This window comes from Sipha flava, unplaced genomic scaffold (assembly GCF_003268045.1).
Source record: "Sipha flava isolate LNK unplaced genomic scaffold, YSA_version1 269_pilon_pilon, whole genome shotgun sequence".
Taxonomy (NCBI): Eukaryota; Metazoa; Arthropoda; class Insecta; order Hemiptera; family Aphididae; genus Sipha; species Sipha flava.
This window is the reverse complement of record NW_020272933.1, coordinates 298,844-323,891: the sequence shown is the minus strand read 5'-3', so window position 1 is coordinate 323,891 and position 25,048 is coordinate 298,844. Positions and strand designations below refer to the sequence as shown.

Here is a 25,048-nt window from a genome sequence, read left to right as displayed (position 1 = left end):
AATTTTGAATATGGTGGTGCTAATGTAACGGACCTTGTTTTGTTGTGTCGTTGCATTAATATAAATGCAATGATCAAACGTTAATCAGTATAATTACAGTTTATAATTATGAATAGTAATAACGTGTTTATTGTGTATAAGGCGTAAGTAAACTGAATGTCGTGCGAGGCACACACGTCGCGTATGGTAGGACAATCCCCCACCATATATATATATATATATATAAACATTATTTAATACGTAACAGACACAGAACAGTTGAAGTTGACGAAGTTATTGATTTATTTGCTGGCAGTAAAAAAAGAAATTTAGATTTTGTTATATGATTCATATTTTAAGTATTTAGTAATAATTTATAATAAAGTTTCAGATTATATTATAACTATAAAAAATTGTGCAATTAATTTATGCCCCCCCCCCCCCACAAGTCGAGCATTGGATATTAAGTATTTAATAGAATGGGAAAATGGCATTTATTTGTGGTAGGAATGTGTAGTGGCATAGGTGAGGTGAAAATGTCCGGTGAGAAGAATTTTATACCGTGTAATAAAACATATTCACAATGAAATTATGAAACCGTAGAACATTTTACAACCCATATATCTCATTGTCTACATTGAACTCATAAAAATACAGTATATAAATTGATAAGTAAACGTTTATAATCAGGGTTCGGGAGTTAAAGTATTTGCTTATTTTTATGGATTGACTTAAAATGTAGAAGAGTGCAATAGAAGTGTATGTCAAGTTATAACACGTACAATTATGAAAGTTCAAAGTGCCATTTTTTTTTGCTTTTTTCAACAATTTTTCAACAAAATGCTTATTTTCAGTTTTCTAATTACTTTTGCTTATTTGATCAATTTTTTACGTTTTTATAGTTTTCTCTTGCAAAGTAGTTTTTGATAGAATTAAAATTAAAAATAATTTTTTATCTATGTTGTCACGTAGTTCGTCACCGTCCGAGGCACCGTTGTAGGGTTAACAAAAATATTCTAATGCTGAAAATAGAACTGAGTGTCAAACGTCAGAATAATCAAGAACAGAAAGAAAAGTTTACATTTTATTTTTCAGAAAAATCCCTTAGAAAATATAATTTATTCATAAAATTCTTAATGTCTTGAAAGAGAAGATTTATTTTTATTTTATTTGATTTTTTAGTTAGAATTTTAGTTTTTTTTTTTCGAATAAACATTTTTGCTTAATTTTAAATTTTTTAGATGCTTATTTTAGTACTTATAATGATGTTTTTAAGCGCTTCTGTTAATGATTTTAAGTGCTCTAAGTCCCGAGCCCTGCTTATAAAATTGACTTTTATCGATTGATCATCAACAGCAATCGGATACACTCTTTAGGTAATTATATGCACTGTGGTATGCGAAACATTGTCCACGTTAATTAATGTTCATTGCAGTCGTCGAGATCGAGGCGTAAACATTGTCAATCAAATCGAGGCATAGTGCACTGATAAATTCTTCCCAAAGACAAACATAAATGATCACCCGTCGCTCAATATTAGTTTTGTTATTATCGATTTTTATGGCCAACAATCGTATTCGATGTCCAGCAATTGGTGCGCAATCGCGACGAAACCGTCGAACCGTTTCATTCTAACCGTAAGGATTGAATCACAGAATATAATCTATTCTGTGATTGAATCGCAGAGATAACGATTGAATTTCGAACACCGTTCACGGGTCATTGCGAACCGGTCCGAATATTCGGGCAAGCGTTCACCGATTCTGAACATTCCGACATCATATAATAATTTTGTGCTGTAATCAGGAATAAATTGCAGTCTGCAGTAGTACCGATGCACGGGGATACCCCGCCAACATCTATACATATATATTTATGTATATTTTATACAGGTCAATTGTAATTCGCTCTATGCTGTGATGATCGGTAGTCGGTGCGTTACGTAAATTTAATTCTTTCGACTGCACATCCTATTCACATACTGATGTGTATAGGATAATGCTCATAGCGGTGTAATTGCATTGAGTGCATCGTACTTTCACCGGCGTCCGCCGCCCGTTCACACACACAACATACATATTTCTCAGAGTTTACCGCCTACACCGCTGATACTTCTGTGTGAGCCATCCGCTGTTCTACAGTCGCAACGGTAATATAATAATTAATAATGCCAATATCATTATGTACATTTTTGGTAGAGTTATACGTGTTGATTATTTCCTGACCTTTGTATTATAACCATAGTCGTGGTGATGTTGGTCATTTTTATTTCGAGCTCCGACGAAATCCAATTAAAAATACTTGCGTTCAATTAAGCTTTTTATTGTATCCGCGAAATTGCGTGAGAGAGATTGCTACTTACGTGCAATGTATATTTAAAACATATTTGCGCGGTGCGCGTCATCTGCATTTTGTATGTTGGTAAGTTTCCAGAGGAAAATATATTCCTGCATACCTAGTGACTTTAAAACCTGTCGTTTATTTGCGGCACTTATTCTTCTTTATTATTTATCCATAATTTTATTTCTTATCATTCGCCATCGTTTACCAAATATTTTGTCCATATCCGAGATAACACTCGTTCTTAAAAGTATGTTATAGCTTTAGATGTCTTACAGCTATGAACCCCCAATTGTTTATCATTTTAATCTACTGCTCACTTGACTGTCTTTTACTTTTTGGTGTATTTACAAAGAATTTTAAAATGCTATTAATTTAAATTCAGTTCATCAATTACATTTAATGGCATAGATATTGAAATAAAACAATGATTTCATAATTCGTCATTGTATTGTTTGTTATTATTGAGTACACTTAATATATTTGTGATGGTAGTCATTTTTTACTATATTTTCATAATTATCATATGCATCTACTAAAATATGTGATATTTTTTTCAGAATTAATTAACAAAATGAGTGAAAGTTTAGCTGTTGTACTATCCAACTTGAAAGCTTGTGTGATATCTACAAAAGATGGAATACCATTAAATAAACTAGATGGTAAGTTGATTTATATGTATACAATTATATTTTATATTAAAAACACATATGTGTATGATATAATTATTTTATTTGGTTGGTTAGCTTTTGAGATACCATTCTTTACCATATCTTACTCATTTGTGTATAAGGAATTTTTCTATCACTTAAAATAATTATGTAGCTATAGTTTCAAGATAATAAAAATAAATGGGTTTTCGGTATATTGATCGCAATAAAATTTGTCTCCAAGTTAATTGAACGTCAAATAAAATTGATTACAATTTTTTTCAATATCCATATTTTTAAATTTAATAACAGATTAAAATCCAAGATGTATTTATTAATTTTGAACACACTTTGGAAATTTATTATTAATATATAATAAATGTAATAAATTTCCTAAGTATTAGATGATTATAATAAAAGAAGTAAGGTGAATGTTATAAAAGGAATAGTTCAAACATTTTTCTTTTTTCATTAATCAATACTTTATCAGTTTTAAAATTGTTTTTGTCAATTAACCTGATGACTAATTTTATAAGTGATCAATTCATCAAAATCTAAATAAATTATAATATTATTATTATATATCAGTATATTACAATGAAAAAAAAAAGTATTTAATACCTATGTGTTAAACTTATTATTGCTAGTAATATTAAATATTTCTTTCTTTTATTTTTTTTAATGGTAAAATACATTTTACTTTTTATTATAATCAATAAATTAAATAATGTTAATAAAAATATATTCTTTGTAAAAATTAAAGAAGTATTTAAAAAAAAAAGTGTAAGAAATTATTTAAAACTTAAAGATTATGGTATTAAAAAGAATTTTTTTTTTTAAACAACATTTTTTTTTCTTTAGACATTATATTTAGTGAATAATTACATTTTTTATGTAATTTTACAACTTTTAAATATAGTGCAAATTAATTTAATGAATATCAATAGCCTAACATTCCTCTATAGCAGTGGTAACCAACTACGGACCATGAGCTAAATCTGGCTCGCAATCATTTATTAATTGGTCTGCCAAAGTAACAAATGAAATTGAAAAATTTGATATTTAAATATTTTTTTAATATTATGTTACTTTAAAAATAAAGATTATGGTGTACTTCCAAAATAGTGATGCTTTAATATTATCAACAAACTTATATGTTAACTATTAATTTATTTGAAAATCCTTTTAACATGGATCCAGAAAATATTGAAATTTCTTTACAGTTATAAATCATTTCAACATTATTCAATTTCTAAAAATCCTGTTGAGTTTTATTTAAATCTATTCTTAAAGGATTTCCAAATGTTATGCAGTTTGGAGTCAAGATATCATGTAAATTCGATTCAACTTATATTTGTCAGTTAATACTTACTATGAAAATCAATAAATACAAAACTTGGTCTCGCATTACAAATTAATATTTCTATATATAAATTCGACCAAATCAGAACCTATTGCTATTGTTCTCTGTGAAAAAACTAGGACAACATTCGCATTAAAAAAAATACATATATTAATACAACATATTTTTTTCACATTTATAACAATTAATATATAATAAATAATTACATTTATCACTGTATCTATATAAAGATGTACCTACAGTAAAAATATTATATTTTATTAACTTAAAAGAAAAAGTTCAGTTCTTGACCCGCCTAAAAATTTTTTTTTTTTGGCCCTTGATTAAAAAAGATTGGTCACTACTGCTCTATGATTTTAGTATTTAAGAATAAGTTTTTAATTTATAAATCTATAAATAATCATTTGATTCTTTAAAAAAATATAATTTAAAGGGTATTTTAATTAATTAATTTACATTTTTTTTTATTATAGATGACTACACTACATTGAATGGTGCAAGAGTACCATTTAAAGAATTAGGATTTTCTTCCATAGAAGAATTATTAAATTCTACTGGGAATTTCACAATTCAAAATCGTAGAGGTGTTAAAATCGTACAAATTTTATCTAATAAAAAAACTCAACATTTAACTGAACTGATAAGTAAACAAAAATCAAAACCTCCAAAGAAAAACCCAGTGAGTGATACTTCTATAATTTTTTTTTTATTTATTTATGATATCAAACAAAATGTAATTACTAAATAGCAACCAAGCTATAACTTTAATGTTAAGCTAAACCCAAATAATTTAACTATTTGAAATGTACTAATATTAAACCAAAACAATTTATTTTATTTGCTTTTTACCTCCTTAATAAATGTGTAATACTAACAATTTTAAAAAATTTATTTTTTCCATTTTATTCAACACAGTCAAATTTAATGGAATATCTTTGACCTAAAATGTTCTCTTAAGTTAACATTTTTTGTTTGATTATGTTTAGTTTTTTACAATTTGAGTTTGACTAATTTAACTTATACAAATGTTTTTAATTCTTAATCTATAAAAAGTTAGAATCATTTTTAGTTATAATTAGTTTTATAATAATGAATATACCTAAAGTTCATGTACCTAATATTTATAAAAGTTTTTAAAAATTCAAAATTATTTTAAGAACATTTATGCTTTGATTGTATTATTATTAAATAAGAATAACCAAAATAATTTAATTATTTATTTCATTCATAATAATAGTAACTTAAAAATGTCAATATTTTTCTAGTTAAAATAAATAATTACTTTATTCTTTAAATTGTATTAGGAATATTTTGTACCTTAATTATTTTTATATTTTAAGATATTAATCATTTTTTTATAACATATATTTTACTTCATTTTATTTATTTTTTTTAGTCAAATTTTGCAGAAATAATAAATATATTGATTTTATATTTTTGTATACTGTAGTTTGGAAAATTGTTTCAAAAATATGTCAACAACATATTATCAATTTTTGTTTATAACTACCTACATTATATATTTATCTTCATTTTTTTTTCTTGATAAAAATTGATATTTTACCAATTTTTTTAACTTAGTAAATAATAATTAGAAATTTTGAAAATATGATTTCAAATATTTGAATTTATAGTATTTATATAAATAATTATATTAATTTTTAATGAAAAGTATTCTTAATAAATATTTAAAAAATGATATTCTGAGCTTATATTATTGTTTTTACATATATATGATAATTTATTGAGGGATAGTTTATAACAAGCTGTAAATTTAAATCATTTTATGACATAGGTGCAAATAGTGTTTGACATTTAAGGGCCTGTAACTAATAGATATACAATATTTTATGTAGTTAATGTTTGAGAGACTTTAAAAAATCCTAATAATGCTTATGCATATATTACAATTGACTATTAAGCTACATGCAGTATTTGCATCACTACATCCTTCATACTAGGTTTCTCCATTGATATCGATATTGCAAACTTTTTTAAGTATATTTTGATATTGATATTCTAAATATATCGTATGATATTTTGATAATCGATAAATAATTGTCAATTTTGTATATTATAATAAATATTATCAGATTGACAATTCATGGATTTTATTTATTTTGATCAGGTCAACAAGATGGAAAAATAATTAATTTGACTATTAAAAAAAAATTAAGTAATTTGTTTAAAATTTTAAGGACTCGTTAACAGTAATATAAAAGTTATTACTTATTTTTAGGTTAAAATAGTTCATACTTGGTTTGGTTTACCTTCTACTCAAGTTATAATTAATAAGAACTAAATCTACAAATTTTATTTATTTTTCTAAAAGTAATTTTAATTTATATTTTATATTTTTTCTAATTTTTTGACAATCTATGTTTTTGGTTACTATTTACATCTAATAGAAATAATTGAGTATTTTGAAAAATGAATTTATTAGTGTTTTAAATAAATATTTTAAACAAAAAATAATTTTCTATTTACAATGTTTGAATGCTGCTAAAAATTCAAATTAAAAATTTTGTCCTAAGAAAAAAGTTACTATATTCATTTGTTTCTAAAATTTGAATAAAATGAAAACTAATTATAAACTTAACATTATTATCAATTTAATAATAATTGCAATCATAAGTAATAAAATAATAAGTTTTTTATTTGAAATTTGTGTTCCTTTTTATTATTTTTAAATATTTTAAGTATTCAATAGCTTACGAAGTATATTTATATTTTATATCTAAAATAAAAATTACTGTTAAAACTTCTGGAAACAATTTTGATAATGTATGTAAAAATATACTTTTCAACATTTATATGTATTTCAGTATATGGGTAATAAATTTGCTCCACGAAAATATAATAATTCAAATAGCCATAACAAATCAATTAATTATTCTAAAGCAGGAGTTAATACTTTGAGTAACTACAGTACAGTAAGTATACAATTTAATAACTAATTGTAAAATTTTAATTATGGTTTTTATTTTATTTAGACTAGAAATAACTATCAAGGTATTCCTAGTTATAACAGCTATAGAATATCTACTATGTATAACAATAACAGATTTGATCAATATAATGTATGTATTAATAGTAATTGTTTCTTTTTGATTAGGGTCTATAGCATTTGCAATATTTTATTGCATATATAAGCATTTACTTCTTTCTTGAAAAAAAATAATAAGTTTCAACTACTAGTTTTTGTTTTATGTCAAAACTGTGTTTGTAATATTTGTATATTTTTTTAGAAACCTGTAACTTGATATTTCATATTTTGGGTTAAGGACTAAATGATGAATTATAGTTTAAAAAAAAAAAGGAAGGTTGCACACATAGGTTGTGAAGTTCAAATTAGTGATGAGAATAATCAAATGATTCGTTATTTTCAAATTATTATTTTTTCAATAATTTTAAATAATCAAATTATTTTATCAATCCAAATTCCAATTATTAAATAATAGTTACAGAAATACTTTCTTTTTGATCCGACAGTATTGGTGTGCAATACATGAACATTACTGATTTTCTGTCTGTAGAAATAGTTATCAAATCAAATTAATTGAATTACTCAAATAAATTGCGTGATAAAAATGTATCAAAAAGTATAAAATTATACAATCGAATTTTTTTTTCAATTACTAATCATTTAATTTTAAAAAGGTTAATTACCTTTAATTTTTACCTTATGTCAATAACATGCAAAATGTTTTTTAATTTAAAAGTAAGTTTGTAATGTAATATTATTATTATTATTTTGTTAAATTATTTCAGCATTTGAAACTGTTATGTCTCTTATACATTTTTACTTTTAAGTTAATTGCAGGAGACCATTGTGTCAAATGTTTATATACTTATTTACCTATACTTGTATTAATTGATCTGAGGAGTGGTTTCACCAAATTTTTCAACTGCGCTGTTTGACTGTATCTCATTGTTAATTTCATACTTGTTAAGCAAACTAACTATGTTAACATTTTTTATGATTCTAATTAGTATCAACCAATAGTTGTTTGTAAATATAAATGTAAACTTAATATATTATTTTTTTTTAGAATCGGTCAAGATCATACGATCAAAATAGTTACAATAAAGTAAGATAAATTGGTTTTTATTTTAATTATTTCTCATATTTGCTTGTTACATAATTTCTATTAATATATTCATATATTTTTTTATCTTTAAAATCACTATAGTAATAATTCTAATTCTGGTGCATACTCCTATATATAATTATATGTATATATTTGTGTTAGTAATATATAGATTAAACAAAAATGGTTTACACAGATTAGTACTTCGTTAAATTAAATGTTAAATTAACATATATTTTTATACTTTAAAACAATAAAAATAATTAAAAACTAACCTGAGAAAATGTGGGTAAATCTGCTAGTATATATGTATATATATTTATAAATACATTTTATATCATGAATTATTATAACATATATTAAAACTTAGAAAGTATTACAAATTTCTTTTTTAATTATATTATGTTTGAATATTTTAAAAATAATAATAGCATTTAGATTTTTTAATAAACACAAAATAAGTATTCAAAAAATAATATTTAAGTTTGCGAGAAGTTTTTTAGGGTTATCGCCAAAAAAATTACAATTTATTTCATTATTGCACCTAAAAATTGCAATAAATTTTTTTTATTTACCAAAATAACTAGTTAACAAAAAAATTGTACAAGTATTTTTTTAAAAAATTTTATTGATACTGAAATAGTGGTTTTAGCCTAAACCTAAACTAACCTGGTCTTCCAGGAACCTACAAAAAAAATTATTAACATTTAAAAATGTCCTTTATTTATAAAAATCTATTATACAACTAACTTTGCAATAATTATTCATCAAAAATATTTAAAATTAAATGTAAAAAACTTGTAAAGACTGTAAAAAAAAAATAAAAAAAAAAAATAATTTAATTTATGATACAAATGATAAGAGTGAACATTGTGTTAATACAGTGTTATTATACACAGTTAGCTTAAGAACAATAATGTTCCTGTTCTGCAAACATAGCAATTTTATTATTATTATAATAGCATATGATTATATTTTATGTTTATTATGAAATGTATTTAAATGCATTTATTAAACTTTTAAACTTTTTTTTTTTTAATAGACATTACAAAATGATTTGTATACTAATGGAAAAAATTATGTACAATCAGTTCCAACAACAAATGTAAGTAAACATTTCTATTAAAATAAATAAATAAATTTAAATTTGTGAATATATAATGTAATATAATTGTTATATAAGATAATTTCATATGTATTTATAAATTATTTACCAAGGGTATACATCCATTGAACATAAATGGAAAATCTGATCCTAAGCTAGATCAAAAACTTCCACTAACTAGCAGTTGTAGTAGCTTAGAATCTACCTATAGTTCTAGTTCAACTGGTTATACATCGAAATCTACTACGCTGAATTCAGTATGTTTTTATTTTATTTATACAATATTAGTAATGGTAACCCCCCTCCCCCCAAATGCTAGGTCAAATTAATCAAAATATCAGGTTTAAATGAAATATTTATTTACTTATTACTTCTTTGATTAATATTGAAAAACATTTATTTATTAATAAACTAATAAAAAATTGAAGTGAACGTAAGAATACTTATTCATTTTGACATGTATTATCACCAGGGTTTGGAAGTTGTAGGACTAAAAATGTTACTTTTTAGCTCTTAAATATGCACATAAAAACTCTAAGATATGTGGTATAAATAGCACAAACAAATAAAAAAATATGTATTTAACTTGAAAAAATTATAAATTTATTAGAAAAAAAATTAAATGTTATTTTACCAAGTTTTGGGCTTATAGATGTCTGGACTGGTTGAATATTAAGCAGTTAACAAAAATGTTAAGTAAATTAAATATATTTATAAAAGTGTACTTATAATTAAATTATTTTATATAAAATTTGAAAGTACTCTGGATTATTAAAATGTTTGATAATCTAATGTAATGATACAATAAGGAAATAACAATGACACCTCTAACTATTAATACATCAAATTGTCGATAAAAACATTAAATAATACTTGATGAAATCTATTTATTTCCAATAATTCAAATATTTTTAAAAATATAACTAAGTAAATACCATTATTATCCACAAAATGTGATTATTTCCTGTATTATGTAAAAATGTACCCATAAATAGTACTATAAAACCTAAATTAGCAAAATAGCAATAAAACCCGTAAATATGGAAAAAATAGCAAAATTAAATTTTATGTCTGATATCCGAGTAGTTTGAAACATATTTGTATTTTACTTTGGTTGTTCTTGGATGAACCAAAAAAAATATGCATTTGCTAGAACTTCCGAGCCCTGATTATCACTATGGAATTTGGAGGTACATAACATTTCAGCCACTTTAAAATTGCATCTCCTCATGTTTAAGTCTTTTCATGTAACTTAAAAAACATCATACATCTTAATTAGTACGAGATATACAATAATTTGGAATTTTCGTTTTTTTTTTTCAATTATTTTTGTTCTTTCAAATTTAAAAGTTACATCATATAAGAGTTAACTTAAATATTTACTCTTGTTTCTTAACTTCTAAAGTATTATTTAAATGTTAAATTAATATATAATAACCAGAGATTGTATTACATTGATTAATGTTTTCATTTGGAACTTTACTTATATATATTTTACAAATTATTCTCACCAGCAAACAATTTATGTTTTTATTGAAAATAAACTAGTAAATATTTTATTTTTATTGAAGATAATCCAGTTACATCACAATTAACTATTACAAATGTATTAATTACAATTGATAGTTTCTTAAATATTAGTATTAATACTATATAACATTAAGTATCTTTTAATACTACCATGTTAATGATTATAGAAAGTAAAAGATTTATGTCATATTGATTGCACAATATTTGTTTATTTTAGCCGGACAAATTCCAAAAATTAAATGTAATGAACATTCCTGTTCCTCAAACAGTCCACATTAACGACAAAAAAAAAGTTTCAAAATATACAAATATGGCAGTAATTTAAAAACCTTGATTATTATTGTTTATAGTTTTAGTAATTTTATAATTTTTTTTTTTACAGGAAAAAGATAGTGAATTTAAACCATTAACGCAGCAACATTTACCTATTGCAAAGATTCCAACAAAACAAAATATGGTAACTTTTATGTATTTAAATCATACATTTACATTTTTAAATATGATTTATTTATGTTTATTTAAATATCATAAATATATTTAACATATAAAACTTGTGATGTCATTTTAATTCTAATTATATTATTATATAAAAATTCAGTATATAGTTATATTGTAGTAGTAGTTTTGCAATGTATAAGCTCATTCATTTTATAATACAATTTTACTAAACAATAATATAATTAATCTAAAGTAGGCAGGACCGGCTCAAGGTATAGGCGAACTAGACACCTGCGTAGAGTGTCACTTTAGTAGGGGCAGCATTTTCAAAATTGACTCGAACATTTTTTTAGTTCTATTGGTATTTTATAAGAAAAATATTTAAATTAATTTAATTAATTTCATTCGTGAAAACCACTTACCTATATAATAAAATAATATTGTTATTATATAAAGTTACTATATTACTTTATATTACGGCCTACACTGGATGAAAGTCACAGTAGTGATGTGTTAAAACTTAAAAGTAATAGTAATAGAAATCATTTTTATGTCTTTTAACATATAATTTTATCCATAAAATAAAAAATTAAAAATTTTTTAAGTAGATATGTCACAAATATATGATATGTCATAAAAAATAGGGGAGGGGCTAAGTTAAAATAAGAGTTCAATTTTTTTTTAGATGCAGCAAAATTTGATTTTGTCTAGTGTACTATTTTTGCTTGGGCCAGCCCTGAAAGTAGGTCACTAGAGCAGGAAATAAAAATTTTAGAAATAAATTCTAAATATACTGAAGTGATCAGGAAACCAATGTTTTAAACATACTATATTTAGGGTCACCAGACGTTCCTTTTAAAATGGAATCGTCTCTTTTTTGATCATCACGTCCCATTGTCCCGACAAACTTCGAATAAGACGCTTTTTATCGCGTTTTTAGAAGATTGCCCTGTTTTAATCCTGTTATATCTATATTATTTATTATATAAGTTATTAATTATTGTAAATAAAATATCTAAGTATGAAAAAATATAAAACAGTTTTACTCGTATATTTAAAATGTGAAACGAAAGTTAGAAATAACAGATAAAAGTTTTTGTGAAACGAGCATCAAGTTCCGATGCCGACGAACTATAAAATTACTGATTTAATAATTTAATAATAATTAAAAGAAAATATTTTAAGTTATTTTACTAAAAAAGAGTAAAGTAAAAAAGAAAATAATTGTTTATGATATGACAGAGATTTGGACTTAACTTTCAACATTTGTGTGCATATGTGTAAATTTATATGTATGAGGTTTTTATTTGGGGGGGGGAGAAGTAACAGCTATTCCGTTTAATTATTTTCTTAATAAGGTCACCCTAACTATATTTATACTGTTAAAATTAACATATGATTTTTTTTATGTATTCTATATGAATATTGTATGGAAACATTTAAAGTACTCTACATCTGCAAAAATTATTTATGTCTAACAAATATATAGCATAAAAATTCTGCATTCAGTAGAACCATGTTTTTGTTATTAGCTTTAATATTAAACTGACCTATTATCTAACTTGAGGGAAGTACATTATCTGTGTTTGTATGTTGGTTTTTTAAAATATTATGGGTTTTAAGTAAAATGACTTAATGAGTTTATGAGTATCTAAAGTATTACTATTTAAAACTCATAACTAACTTAAAAATAAAAATATCGTAAAAAAACCAACATTTAAATATAGATTACACTAGAATCTCAATTGAGGATAATGTTGGGGAGAAGTCATGGATAAATGAAAACTAATGGTAAATCAAGACTTTAATTAACAAATCTTAATTAATTTTTTTTATAATTTGATTTTATTTAACCTATGTTCTATAAATACATATTATCATGTTTTAAAATTTTCTAAACTTGACATTTGAAGTAATCGATCATTGTTTTATTCGGTTTAAAATGATTTTTCTCACTTTTAATTTTTCTTGAATTTATGACATTATGAAAGTCAACATTTTCCTTCTGGAAGTTCAGGAAGATATTAATTACTACCATAAATCTATTTATAATATAGTCCACACATTGTTTATAAAATTAATATTATTTATCATCTTTAACCTGTGTATAATATACTGCTTACAAGCATGCCATGCCTATGACTATTTTTAGTGCATACTAATGTTTGGTAAAATGAACATGGATAATCAAGGTTTTACTATATATATTTCCCTTCACGTTTGATAATAACTAATAAAGTTAATAGTTAAGCTTGCAACACAACATAGGTTCTATTGGAATGCGCAGATTTGCTATATTGCACATTTGTAAAATAGACAACACATATAGAATGCAGGTGTGGTTCATCTTATCATTATTAAAATCAAAGTAGTTACTATTTACATTAATATATAAACTAAACTTATATATTAAATATAACATTAAAAATGACTTGAATATTTTGATACTGTAATACTAATTTTTAGGGTATGTTATTGACTGCTATGTCTTTGAAATACTATCATCTTAAATTATATCAAGGTGTAATTAATTCTAGTCTTGTTTTCATAATTTCTTGTGCATTTCAAGTGGTATTAAATAGACAACAATATCCTTTTTAATTATTGTTAGTATTTTTTTAAGTATATTGCAGTAGTAGTATAAGTAATTAATTTTTATTATTTTTTGTACTAATTAAAAATTTGATTAAAAATTACAGCCAGTACAACTTTCTACTGCTCAAAGTAGACTAAACAAGTATCCTAAAAAATGTGATGAATCAGTGTATAAGGTAAGTTATTTTTTAGTATAAATTTAGATACTTGATTCAAAAAAGTTATTTATTTGAATTTGGTTCTTTTCTAAAAGTAGTTTAAATTAATTTATGAGTAAATAAATTTTAAATATTAAAACTTATTCTATTAAAAATTAAAAACATTTGTAAATTGTGTATATTTTACAAAAATAATCTCTTATCCTCAATGTTAACGAGAAAAAAAATTCATTTTTTTTTAAATTTCTTCAATGGGTATGAAGTGTAAAATTTCCTGAACAACAGAATTTTTTGTTGTACATAGATCACAAAGATGATTATACTATTTTCAATTAATTAATTATCTACATAATTTAAGATTGTATTACTAAATGATCTGTTATTTTTTAACCTTATTTAAATAAATGATAGTTAATTTATAATATATTCTTACTATTTATTTTCAAATTATTCAATAGTGTTATTAAAGTACATGTATGCTTTCTTATTTTATGCGCGTTTAATCTTAATTTTTTTGTCAAAAAGGTTAATTTTTTAATAGTTATCAAACCATATCTAATTGGTAATTTTTGATTTGTGTTCTAATGGTTTTATTTCATTTAATATTCTGGGTATATCAATTTAATTTTATAAATCAAAATCAAGATCATTTTTCTAAAATTAATACCAATTATGTTAAAAACTTTTAATTTTATAAGTATAATATATTAGTTAAATTATTATTAAACTTTTAGTAGTACTTTAATAACGGAATAATTATTTACAAATAATAATATAGTAATAAATAAATTTATCCAAATATTGCTAAATTTTAAAGACAATAACAAGATGATAATTAAAATAGAAATTTTGATGAAAAGTTAAACATGGGTATTAGGTAGAATAGTGATTGAATGAATGAATGTGAAGGGATTTTAGAGAATTAAACAAAATCTAACACTAAGTGTGCAGAGAAAAATCAAAAAGGACGTAAGGGATGTGCAAATACTTTTAGTATAATGCAGATAGCTTATTCTAAGTATGAAATCGGTTAATTACATATTCTTAATTTAATAAATTGAATAATTTAATTGTCTCCCAGTTGGGAATCACTGGTCTAGTGAATGGATAAGAGATTAATTATGTTATCCCAAAAAATTGGTGTAAATTCAGAATTAAGGTATTGGATGTAGATATTGTAGGTTATCAACAATTTAAATTTAAAATTGTTAATAGAGTTATAATATAAATTATAAATTGTTAATAGAGTTATAATATAGTAATGTATTATTGCTGTTAAATTAAAGGCTTACAGTGTTACAGTTAATAAACTATTTACATATAACTTACATCATTTTTAGTTAAAATACTCAAAAAGTATAGTTTTATAAATCATAGTTTATTCTATGCAACTTAATACATAAATTATTACATTATAGTTTTTAATTATCAAATAATGATAATTTAAATAATATTTTCAAATTATGTATTATATATCAGTTGTTTTCGTGTCAACAAATATTAGGGATTTAAATTATGAATCTGAATAATAATAATAATGTTAACTGTTATTATTAAATTAATCAAATTAAAGTCTAAAGGTCTTTAAGTATAGATATTATATACTGATCCACCTGACATTCGCTCAGAATTATTTTTCTAAACAATTCATTGATTTTACAAATTTTATAATAATCCAATTTATTTTTAAAAGTTACACATTCCTTGTACTCACACGATCTTGTGTATTTTGCTTTTAAAACTGTCTCATATACTGAGTTTACACGATGCTTAGTACTAATCATTAGTACTTGTCACTCACACGTGAACAGGTTTGAATAGAGCTTGGTTATTTTATTATTATTATTATTGATGAATGTATGCTGGGAGTTTCTTGTACCAAGTATTCGAAAAAATTGTAACGTATAAACTTGTACCATTATCATAAATATCGTGCCAGAAACCTTTCAAGGGAATTGCTTGGTAAGGAAATCGTATCTTTGATAAAATTGAGATTTCGGGCTTCTCGAGTGCAATAATCGGTTTGAACGGATTCGCACGAGTCTCCAACGTTCGATAAAAAACGTTCGAGAGATGAAAAACCGTTTACATTAGTCGATATTTTTAGTAGAAATTATCGTACAGAATAATAAAAAGGCCAAGTTTATTTATTATTATTTTGATATTTTATTAATATGGCTTTAGAAAATCGCCTAGCATTCTGTAGTGATCGTTGTGCAGGACACTACAATCGGTACCACATTAATTATTTAACGACGTAGCACGTTCGATGTTATCTTTATACGTAATGTTGAGAAAGATAGGTAATTGAATAATTAACACTTGTATGTTAAACTTATAAAACTTACTGTTTTTATTAATGTATCACAATAAAATAACAAACAGTTTAAAACAAAAAAAATAAAGAACAAGTTATTCTGATCAAGAATTATATACTCGCGGCGATGTGGCTGTAACAAAGTCCACGACGAGTTAAAATTTATTAATAAGGGAAATGACCAGTATAACACCAGTATAACACTATTTATCAAAACTACCTATCTACTTCTGAATAATGTTAAATGCTCAACCCGTATTTATACAAGTTCCAATGACGAAAAAGTAGCGTAATTCTAATTTTACTGTCGATTTAGTATTATTATGTTAAAAGATGAAAAACTACTTGTTGTTTTCACCTTTGCCCTGAATGTATTTCGCGTAACATCTTTTTTAATACTTATACTATTTTATATCACATTATTTATATACCATTTATATAAGCATCATATAATATTCATATAATCATTTATATAATATATTTATTAATAGATACTTGTACTAATTTGTATCACATTATTATATTATGCTGAGTATTGGGTTTACTACAATTCTCGAAAACAACGTGCGTGTTATTATCATAGGGTAAACTATCATGATACGATTCTCGAACAGAAAATCTCGTATTCGTTAATCAAATGTATGCAAGTTTATCAAATGCTTGGTACGAGAAATTCTCCACTTCTAAAAATCGGCCTTTAATAAAACTGCGAGTGATTAGAATGCCGTTCTATTTACTGACAAGTTGCTACTCGTAACGTGTAACCACTATTGATGGGCACTATCGAACTATTCGATAGTTTTTCAAAATATTCGATTGTTCTACAAACATATTTTTTTAAATCATCTTTAAGAAATGAATATTTGTTTAAATAAGAAAAAAATGTTATTATTAAATCAACTTAAAAATACTAATGAGCCCGTATTACTAACTTCATGATAGTTACGAGTTTGTACAATGACTTAGACTTTAAAAGTCATTTTAGACTTAACAAGAATTCAGTCGAAGTAAACATTTTTAATATTAAAATAATTCATTTTTGTTATTATTTTCTTTATTATTTAAATATATTTATATTTGTTTATTATTAATCTTTCTTTAACTTTCCTTATTAACTTCCATATTTTCACTTTCCATTATAAACACAGAATATAATAATGTTATAATAATATAAATAAATAAATAAATAAATAATAATAATGCTATAACACAGTCAACTGTAGAGTGCTTCAGTGCTCGTTACTTAATAGCATAAAAAAGTGAAATACTGAAATGTCTTGCAAATCACATAAATGATATATAATTAGAATTTGGCGCTTAGTTTTTATCAAATCCATTTGGATTTTTGTTTGTCCAACCGGATAATTACGGATTCCTGATAAAAAAATCCGCTTAGTTATCTCCCTTCAACCGGATTGAAGAAACGCTGAAATTAAAAACATTAAATTCTAGCGGCTGACCAATCTGCTGAGTTTCGGAACATACGGAATATATCACGAAAAGTGAGCGCTGACATCAGTGATCCCCTTTGCCGTTTTTAACAAGTGACCATCAAACCCGTTTGCCGCGATATTTTTAATTGTTGATAACACTATAACATAAATATTACAATAATATTAAGCACCCCTAGTACGACTACAAAACGGAGAACCCCTGAATTCCACAATATTTTTACACCACCTATCGATCTTGAACCAGTGGCGTAACAAAAAAATTTGAGCCCCCCCGCAAAAATAAAAAATGGGCCCCTAAAATATTGTTTAGGTAGGTATGTTAGTTTAAAACAATAATCTGGTATGGGTAAATCACTTAAATTAAAATTTTGTTATGATATGATAAAAAATAACAATATTTACACAATTATAACTTAATGTATAAATAACTAAATTTTACTGAATTATTTTGTTTTAGTTTAGTTTAGTTTTATTTTGTTTTGTTTCACACCAATAAACCTACGCCATATGAAAGAAAAAAAAAACTGAATTATTTTCCTTAGATTTCTGCGATCTTCTAGCATTTTTTTGAGCAAACTTATCAACTAAAATGTCTAAACTACGTATTCCTCGTTTTCAATACTCAATACACTTAAATTTGATAATCGTTTTGATGCCATAGTACTTCTTAAATAACTCTTGATTAGTTTTAATTTAGAGAACAAACGTTCTGCTGTAGTTGATGTTACTGTTATAATAAGAAATAATTTTAAAACGATGGCTACTTCCGGAACACTTGGTAATATGTAATTATTTTGAACAATCTATGATTCAGCATAGCACATTGTATAATTAGTTCCGAATGATAACAATTTGTAAAAGTGCCAGATAATTATATTATTATCTATGAAAAATTCGCTGTATGGGTGTTAAGATTTTAATATTATATTTTTCACTGCGTTCTAAATTTACTTCCTATTTTGAAAAAATTGGTAATTTTATATTTTATGATAATTTATATTTTTATCTTGTGCATTAATAATACATGTTTTATAAATTAAATTAATTTTTATTTTTAGCTTTAGACTAGATAGTTGGTTTATTTTATAATGTCGATTCAGATAAGAATATTTAATGACTTTCTGGTTTCAATATTGGACACTATAAAATCGATATAGTCTAATACCTATCTAAATATTTTACTGTATTAATAAATTATGAGTTTTAAAACACATTTACATATATTATTGTATGCAGGGCGGATTTCCCATTAAGCGCTGTAGGCAGCTGCCTAGGGTAGTAAAATTTGGGGGCGGCAAATTCTGTAGGATTTTATTAAAAAATATCAAATATATAAAAAAAACTTGTAAAATTACTTTATATTTACAAAAAATAATTGTATAATAACGTGTGCATTTCGTTAATATTTTTATGTTATTGTTATATCTATTTTGGTTCATTATAATTTATAGTCATTAATAATGACTCATTATAAATAAAACTGTACAGGAAACAGTTTTTGATAAAACTATATTTAACACGTTGGTATAAACTGCCCAGGGCTCGCGTTGCCATGTTAAAAATACGTATGGTCTACTATGGGTCATATTCATATTATATCAATATCATGGTTATTAATATTATTTTTATCGGATATCGTCGCCATAGGAATTTCGGGGAAAAATAAATACCCACATTGCCACACTAAATCGACTGTATATAAATAATCCTATGCTTTTATGAAAATTTGTTTTTATTAACATTTAATGAACATCCATTGACATTTTTTCGATGTAGACAAATTAACAAAACGAAAAAATTGTCTAAAAATTCAAATGGATGTAGGTACTTATGTCTATATATTTAATATTTAAATAAGTTGTTTTGGAAGGGGTAATATAACTTCTTCACCGATTATAGGGGTGACAAATTTTTGGTGCCTATAGCCGTAAAAAAAAATAAATCCGCCTTTGATTGCCAAAAATTGTAAATTAAATCGCCGTACAATCTAGGCCTTAGATATAGCACATTTATATGATGATACGAATGATCACGTGTTTACCAAGTATGGCATCACTGAATTATATCTATATCAATGTTTGTGTTTGAATGCTGGAATCGATTTTGGCCATCGTGTTGATCCGCTATCTACTTTTCTGGGCTTTTATGATTAACCGCCAAACATCGTTTTTCGGTATCATTCCTCGTTTATAATGAATTTTAACCTGTTATTTTTTTGCTTTTTATGACATTTAAGTATAATACTTATTTTATTATTTTTATTCATTTTGAACTTATTCTATCATTATTTTATTTTGGACTCACTCTATTGAACTTAAAATCATGGAATCAAAATTATTTAATACGTGTGTAGATATTATAAAATCAATAAAACAATCATGTAACATGCTGGAAACTCTTCTGGTTACTCATAGTGAACTATTAGTACGGCCTAAAAAAATATTATACTTTATATTATTATTAAATTGATTGTATTTTGTTCTTCAATATTAATCTTGTTATATTTAATAGAATGATGGCAAAGAAAAAAAATCACAAACCGAAGAATTATCTGTTCTCACTCAAGACTTAAAAATAGAAGTTGAAGAACCTTATCTCGAGGTTTGTTGAATTACTTTATATTTTTGTACTTTTTTTATTTTGGTTTTGGTATAAGCTGTTCAATCTCAATAATCATATAAAGAAAAATAAATTAATATTATCAAATTCACTAAAATTGATTTTTAAATTTAAAGTTATTTTATTATTTATATTTTTGTAAAATTAAATTGAATCCAATTTTAACTAAGTATTAATATCTTATGTACTAGTGACAGATTGGAAATAAAATTCTACTTCGGTAGTCTGCCTGATTATTTTATTGTAGGATCTGAAAAAACTTTTTAAGTATAACAAATATTATAAACCTATATAAATAAATATAGCTTTAATTCATAGTTAAGTCACATTTAATTTGTAATACTTTTAAATAAAATATGAAATTGGTCCTAATTTGCACCAGCAAGTGAAAATGGATACTTCGGTTAATCTGATTAACAGGTGCTTGCTAATAGGATATCCCTAAATATCCATAATGATTTTCTAAAATTGTCCATTACACTTTCTAATTTTGTTAAGTTTAGAATTTAATGTTATATAAAACCGCACTTGAAATAAACTAGCTTCAATTAAAAGTTAAGAAATTGTGAACTTTAGAATGAAGCTAGTTGACATAGTTGATTATTTTATTATTTATACTTTATGGCAAAATAATTAAAAAAATATTTATTACTAGGTGATTGACAATCAAGACTACATAAATGAATTAGAAGTATATTTAAAAAATCTTAATTTATCAGAACCATGTTATGAATTCATGATAAAAAAAGAAAAATCTGGCAGAATAATTAAACATATTCATATTTGTACAATTAAGGTTTGTCATTAATAATTATTTCCTATTAAATTAATTTTAATATTTATTTAAAATATTTGAAATTAATTTGATAATATATAGTTTTTTCTTCACATCTAATAATTTTAATAATTATTTTTTCAGGTAAATGATAAGAGTATAAGTAGTTCTTTCCCTATTGAATGCAGTAGTGTTGATAATGCAAAGATAGTAGCAGCTAAACATGCTTTGTTAGTTTTGAAAAAACAATATGGTGAAAGTGTTATTTATCCTATAACCAATGATATTAATACAATGGCTTCTCGCATCAAAGAGGTATTTAAATAAAATTATGATCAATTTGAAATTAATCTTTCAATTTATGCATATATATATATATATTTATATTTTAGTTATTGAAAGTGGGATATGAAGAAAGTGGTATTATGGGTGATGTTTTAGAGCGTTTATATAGAGAAAAATTTCAAGAAAACTTGCCTGATAATTGGATTCAACTTTTAGAAGTTTATAGTTATTTCACATTCGATAAGCTAGTTGCTAATAAAATCATTATATATCTTGTAATTGGTTTTTATAATTTTTAATAATATTGTTAAATCATTTTAATACGTATATATTATTGAGAGCTACCATTTTATTAATTTATGTTCAGAATGAAATTGAAAACCAACAACATAATGGTGTAAATGGACATCTTGATAAACCTGTGATTGAAGAAAAAATTGTTCCTGGTACCTCCTTACGTTTTGAGAACTATGATGAAAAATGTGTACTTGTTTCTGCTAATTATGGTACAACTGATATTTGGATACGTTTTGTTGGACAGAGTGCAGATGTAAGCCTTTTTTTTAATTTCTTAAGTTATATCAAAGTCTATAATACATGTATTTTTAGGAAAATTTTATTAAAATGCAAGCTGAATTCAATGATATCATGAATACTTCTGGTTTTAGTATTGCAGAAGATATAATTTTAGGTGATTACTATGCTGTTTTATACAATTCATCTTGGCATAGAGTCCAAGTATCATACTGTAACGAAGAAGATGCTTCTTGTTTCCTAGTAGACACAGGCGAACAATTATGGGTATCAAGAGATCAAATATGCTTTCTAGAACCAATTTTTATGCAAACTAAAACACAAGTAAAACTTTTTACTTAAATATTCATTATCCAATTACAAATATATTATATTTATTCATTTTCAGTTAATTTGTTTAATAACTGACATTTAAATGTTTAGGCTATTGAGTGTGTTCTTACCCAATTGGACAACTTTGGCACTTTTGAAGGTTTAAAATTAATATTGGATGAAATTATATTAAATAAAACATTCTTTCTTATACCCGATTCCTTAGAAGATGTACCTAGGGTTACTTTGTATGAGAAAGGAGAAGGATCATCTGATAGAGTGAATGTTAACAACTTGATTATACAAAAGTTTTTGGCCAAATCCGTTGCTAGACTTCCTTCATTTGAGGTAAACTGTTATAGTTAGTAATTTTGTTCTTTATTTCTAAATTGTATTGCTAATTTTAGGAAAATGCTGTTGTGGATGCAATTGTATCATCAGTTGTTGAATCTGGCCATTTATATTTGCAATTAAATTTTGATATTGTCTCATCACTTGAAGAAATCTTACCAAATGATGAATCATTACTTCCAGAATTTTTTTTGAAAAGCAAAGAAGACTTACAAATTGGTCAAATTTACTTAATTAAGTATGATGATACTTTGTGGAGTCGTGTTGAAATTCTTGAAATAATCAATGATTCTGAGGTTTGAACTTAAATTTAAATAAAAAAAACTTTATATTAATTTTGAACTAGCTTAGAATTGGCTTGCACATTTTAAATTATTATATTAATATCCAACAAACAGTACAATTAATAAAAACTTTTAAAATCTATCCATTTTATTATTGCATTAAACTGATGTGATTTCCTATTTGACCAAAAATCTATAAAACCATTGGCTTGATTTAAATGAAAGTTGTAACAAGAAATTTTTCAGGATCCACTATAACTGAAATTTGAAGAAGAAAAAAATCAGAATCACTTATCAAAAAAATGATGTTATGATTTTGTATCTGTTGTCTAGGGCAACGGTTATCTGTTTCAGTTTCTTTAGTTACCGATCTTGGTGGTTAGGTTTTTAGTTGATATTTTAATTAAATATTTTTTTATAAGCTGTGATTCATTTTAAGTAATGCAATCTAAGTTTAGAACACTATATAGTTAACTGTACATAGTTAACTATATTGCAAATTAAATTAATAAATACTTTTTTAAATTAAATTAATAGTAAATTCATTCTAGCCAATATTTAAAATTAATTCAACAGTGTTCGTTTTGTTTTAGGTTAAGATAATTTATATAGATTACGGTAATATCGGAACGTGTGAAATAACTAAACTTGCCAATTTGGAATTATTTGATCCTTTAATGACCAAGATTGCACCTCAAGTATTTTAACTTTTGAAATCAATAATTATTATTTATTTTTTAATCTTGATTTTTGTATTTTAGGCAATTAAAGCATCTATGCATTTATTACCTCCTAGTATGATGACACGAGATATTGCAAAAACAATTTATGATATTATTGGGGAAGATAAAGTTTTGGTTAACTTGATAAATGCTTCTTCTGATGGTGTGCCTTGTGTTCAATTATACAAAACCCAACCTGATACACCTGAAATACCCTTGTGCATTAATGTACAATTAGCTCAAAGGTAAAAGTATATTTTAATTTATTATATTATATCATGCTAATATTAATTATTTTATTTTGTTATCATTTTTTTTCAGTTTAAAAAAGCATTAAAGTCTTACCAATTTCCCAATTAATGGACCACATTTAACTAATTTTTATTAAAAAAGCTAACATATTAGTTTGATCTGATTTTACATGGTTTTGTACAAAATTGTTATTATCAAATTGTCTTAAAATTATTATTATTTTTATTTTATTTTAAAATTGTTAATGCAATTTATTCTCTAAAATCATACTTATAAACATATTGGAGACTGTTGAAGAATTTGAAACATTATTTTGATAAATTGTAATTTTTTTTTTTTTGTACACTATTTGTATTGCTTGTGCCATTTGGCATTACATTTTGTTACTCCTGTAGTTGTATTTAAATGATTTGTATTAAGTAAAAAAAAAAAACTTAATTATTAAAACAATTTATAATTTATTGTTCCTTTTTTTTTTTCAACATTAAGGTCAATTCACACATGTCCAGTCCGTACTGTCTGGTCAGTCTCCAAAGTTTTTACATTGTATGGGTTAAATTAATGTTATCATTTACACTTGTTCGTTCCTTATCCATCACGTCCGATTCCATTTGTTCATAACTGTTTTGTCGGACGACACTGATACGGAGACATATCTTCGGTACACGTAAGTACAAGTCAATAATGGTTCAATCAGGTCCGATCAAAAATATATAACTTTAGCAACTTTAGTTCATTATTTATAAACAGATGTAACAAATGACAACGGTTATTCATACCAGTAGTCATCAAAAGCAAGCACTTTTTGTACGTAATTGCTGTTCCTCCAATGTGATTAGTCATGGTTAGGTTAGGTATACTCTATCAGAACAAACTTTACATGATAAAACCACA

General features: G+C 24.4%; 1 protein-coding gene across 5 annotated transcripts; it reads left to right on the top strand.

Annotated features, from left to right (window-relative positions):
* Positions 1–1,609: 1,609 nt before the first annotated feature.
* Positions 1,610–24,288, top strand: LOC112685192 (tudor domain-containing protein 7-like). Of its 5 annotated transcripts, none has more exons than XM_025557004.1 (22): positions 1,611–2,128; positions 2,880–2,981; positions 4,806–5,011; positions 7,158–7,265; positions 7,326–7,412; positions 8,385–8,423; positions 9,466–9,528; positions 9,642–9,785; positions 11,276–11,374; positions 11,441–11,515; positions 14,196–14,267; positions 20,532–20,621; positions 21,295–21,435; positions 21,559–21,729; positions 21,807–21,974; positions 22,067–22,249; positions 22,309–22,557; positions 22,657–22,893; positions 22,953–23,192; positions 23,774–23,878; positions 23,942–24,147; positions 24,224–24,288. In XM_025557004.1, exons 2-22 carry the CDS (start codon positions 2,894–2,896, stop codon positions 24,237–24,239), a joined length of 2,787 nt encoding a protein of 928 aa, XP_025412789.1. In that variant the 5' UTR covers positions 1,611–2,128; positions 2,880–2,893; the 3' UTR covers positions 24,240–24,288. The 5 variants fall into 5 exon arrangements, with proteins under 5 accessions (XP_025412793.1, XP_025412789.1, XP_025412792.1 ...); XM_025557005.1 differs by lacking the exon at positions 1,611–2,128 and adding an exon at positions 2,145–2,400; XM_025557006.1 differs by lacking the exon at positions 1,611–2,128 and adding an exon at positions 2,701–2,810.
* Positions 24,289–25,048: the final 760 nt, after the last annotated feature.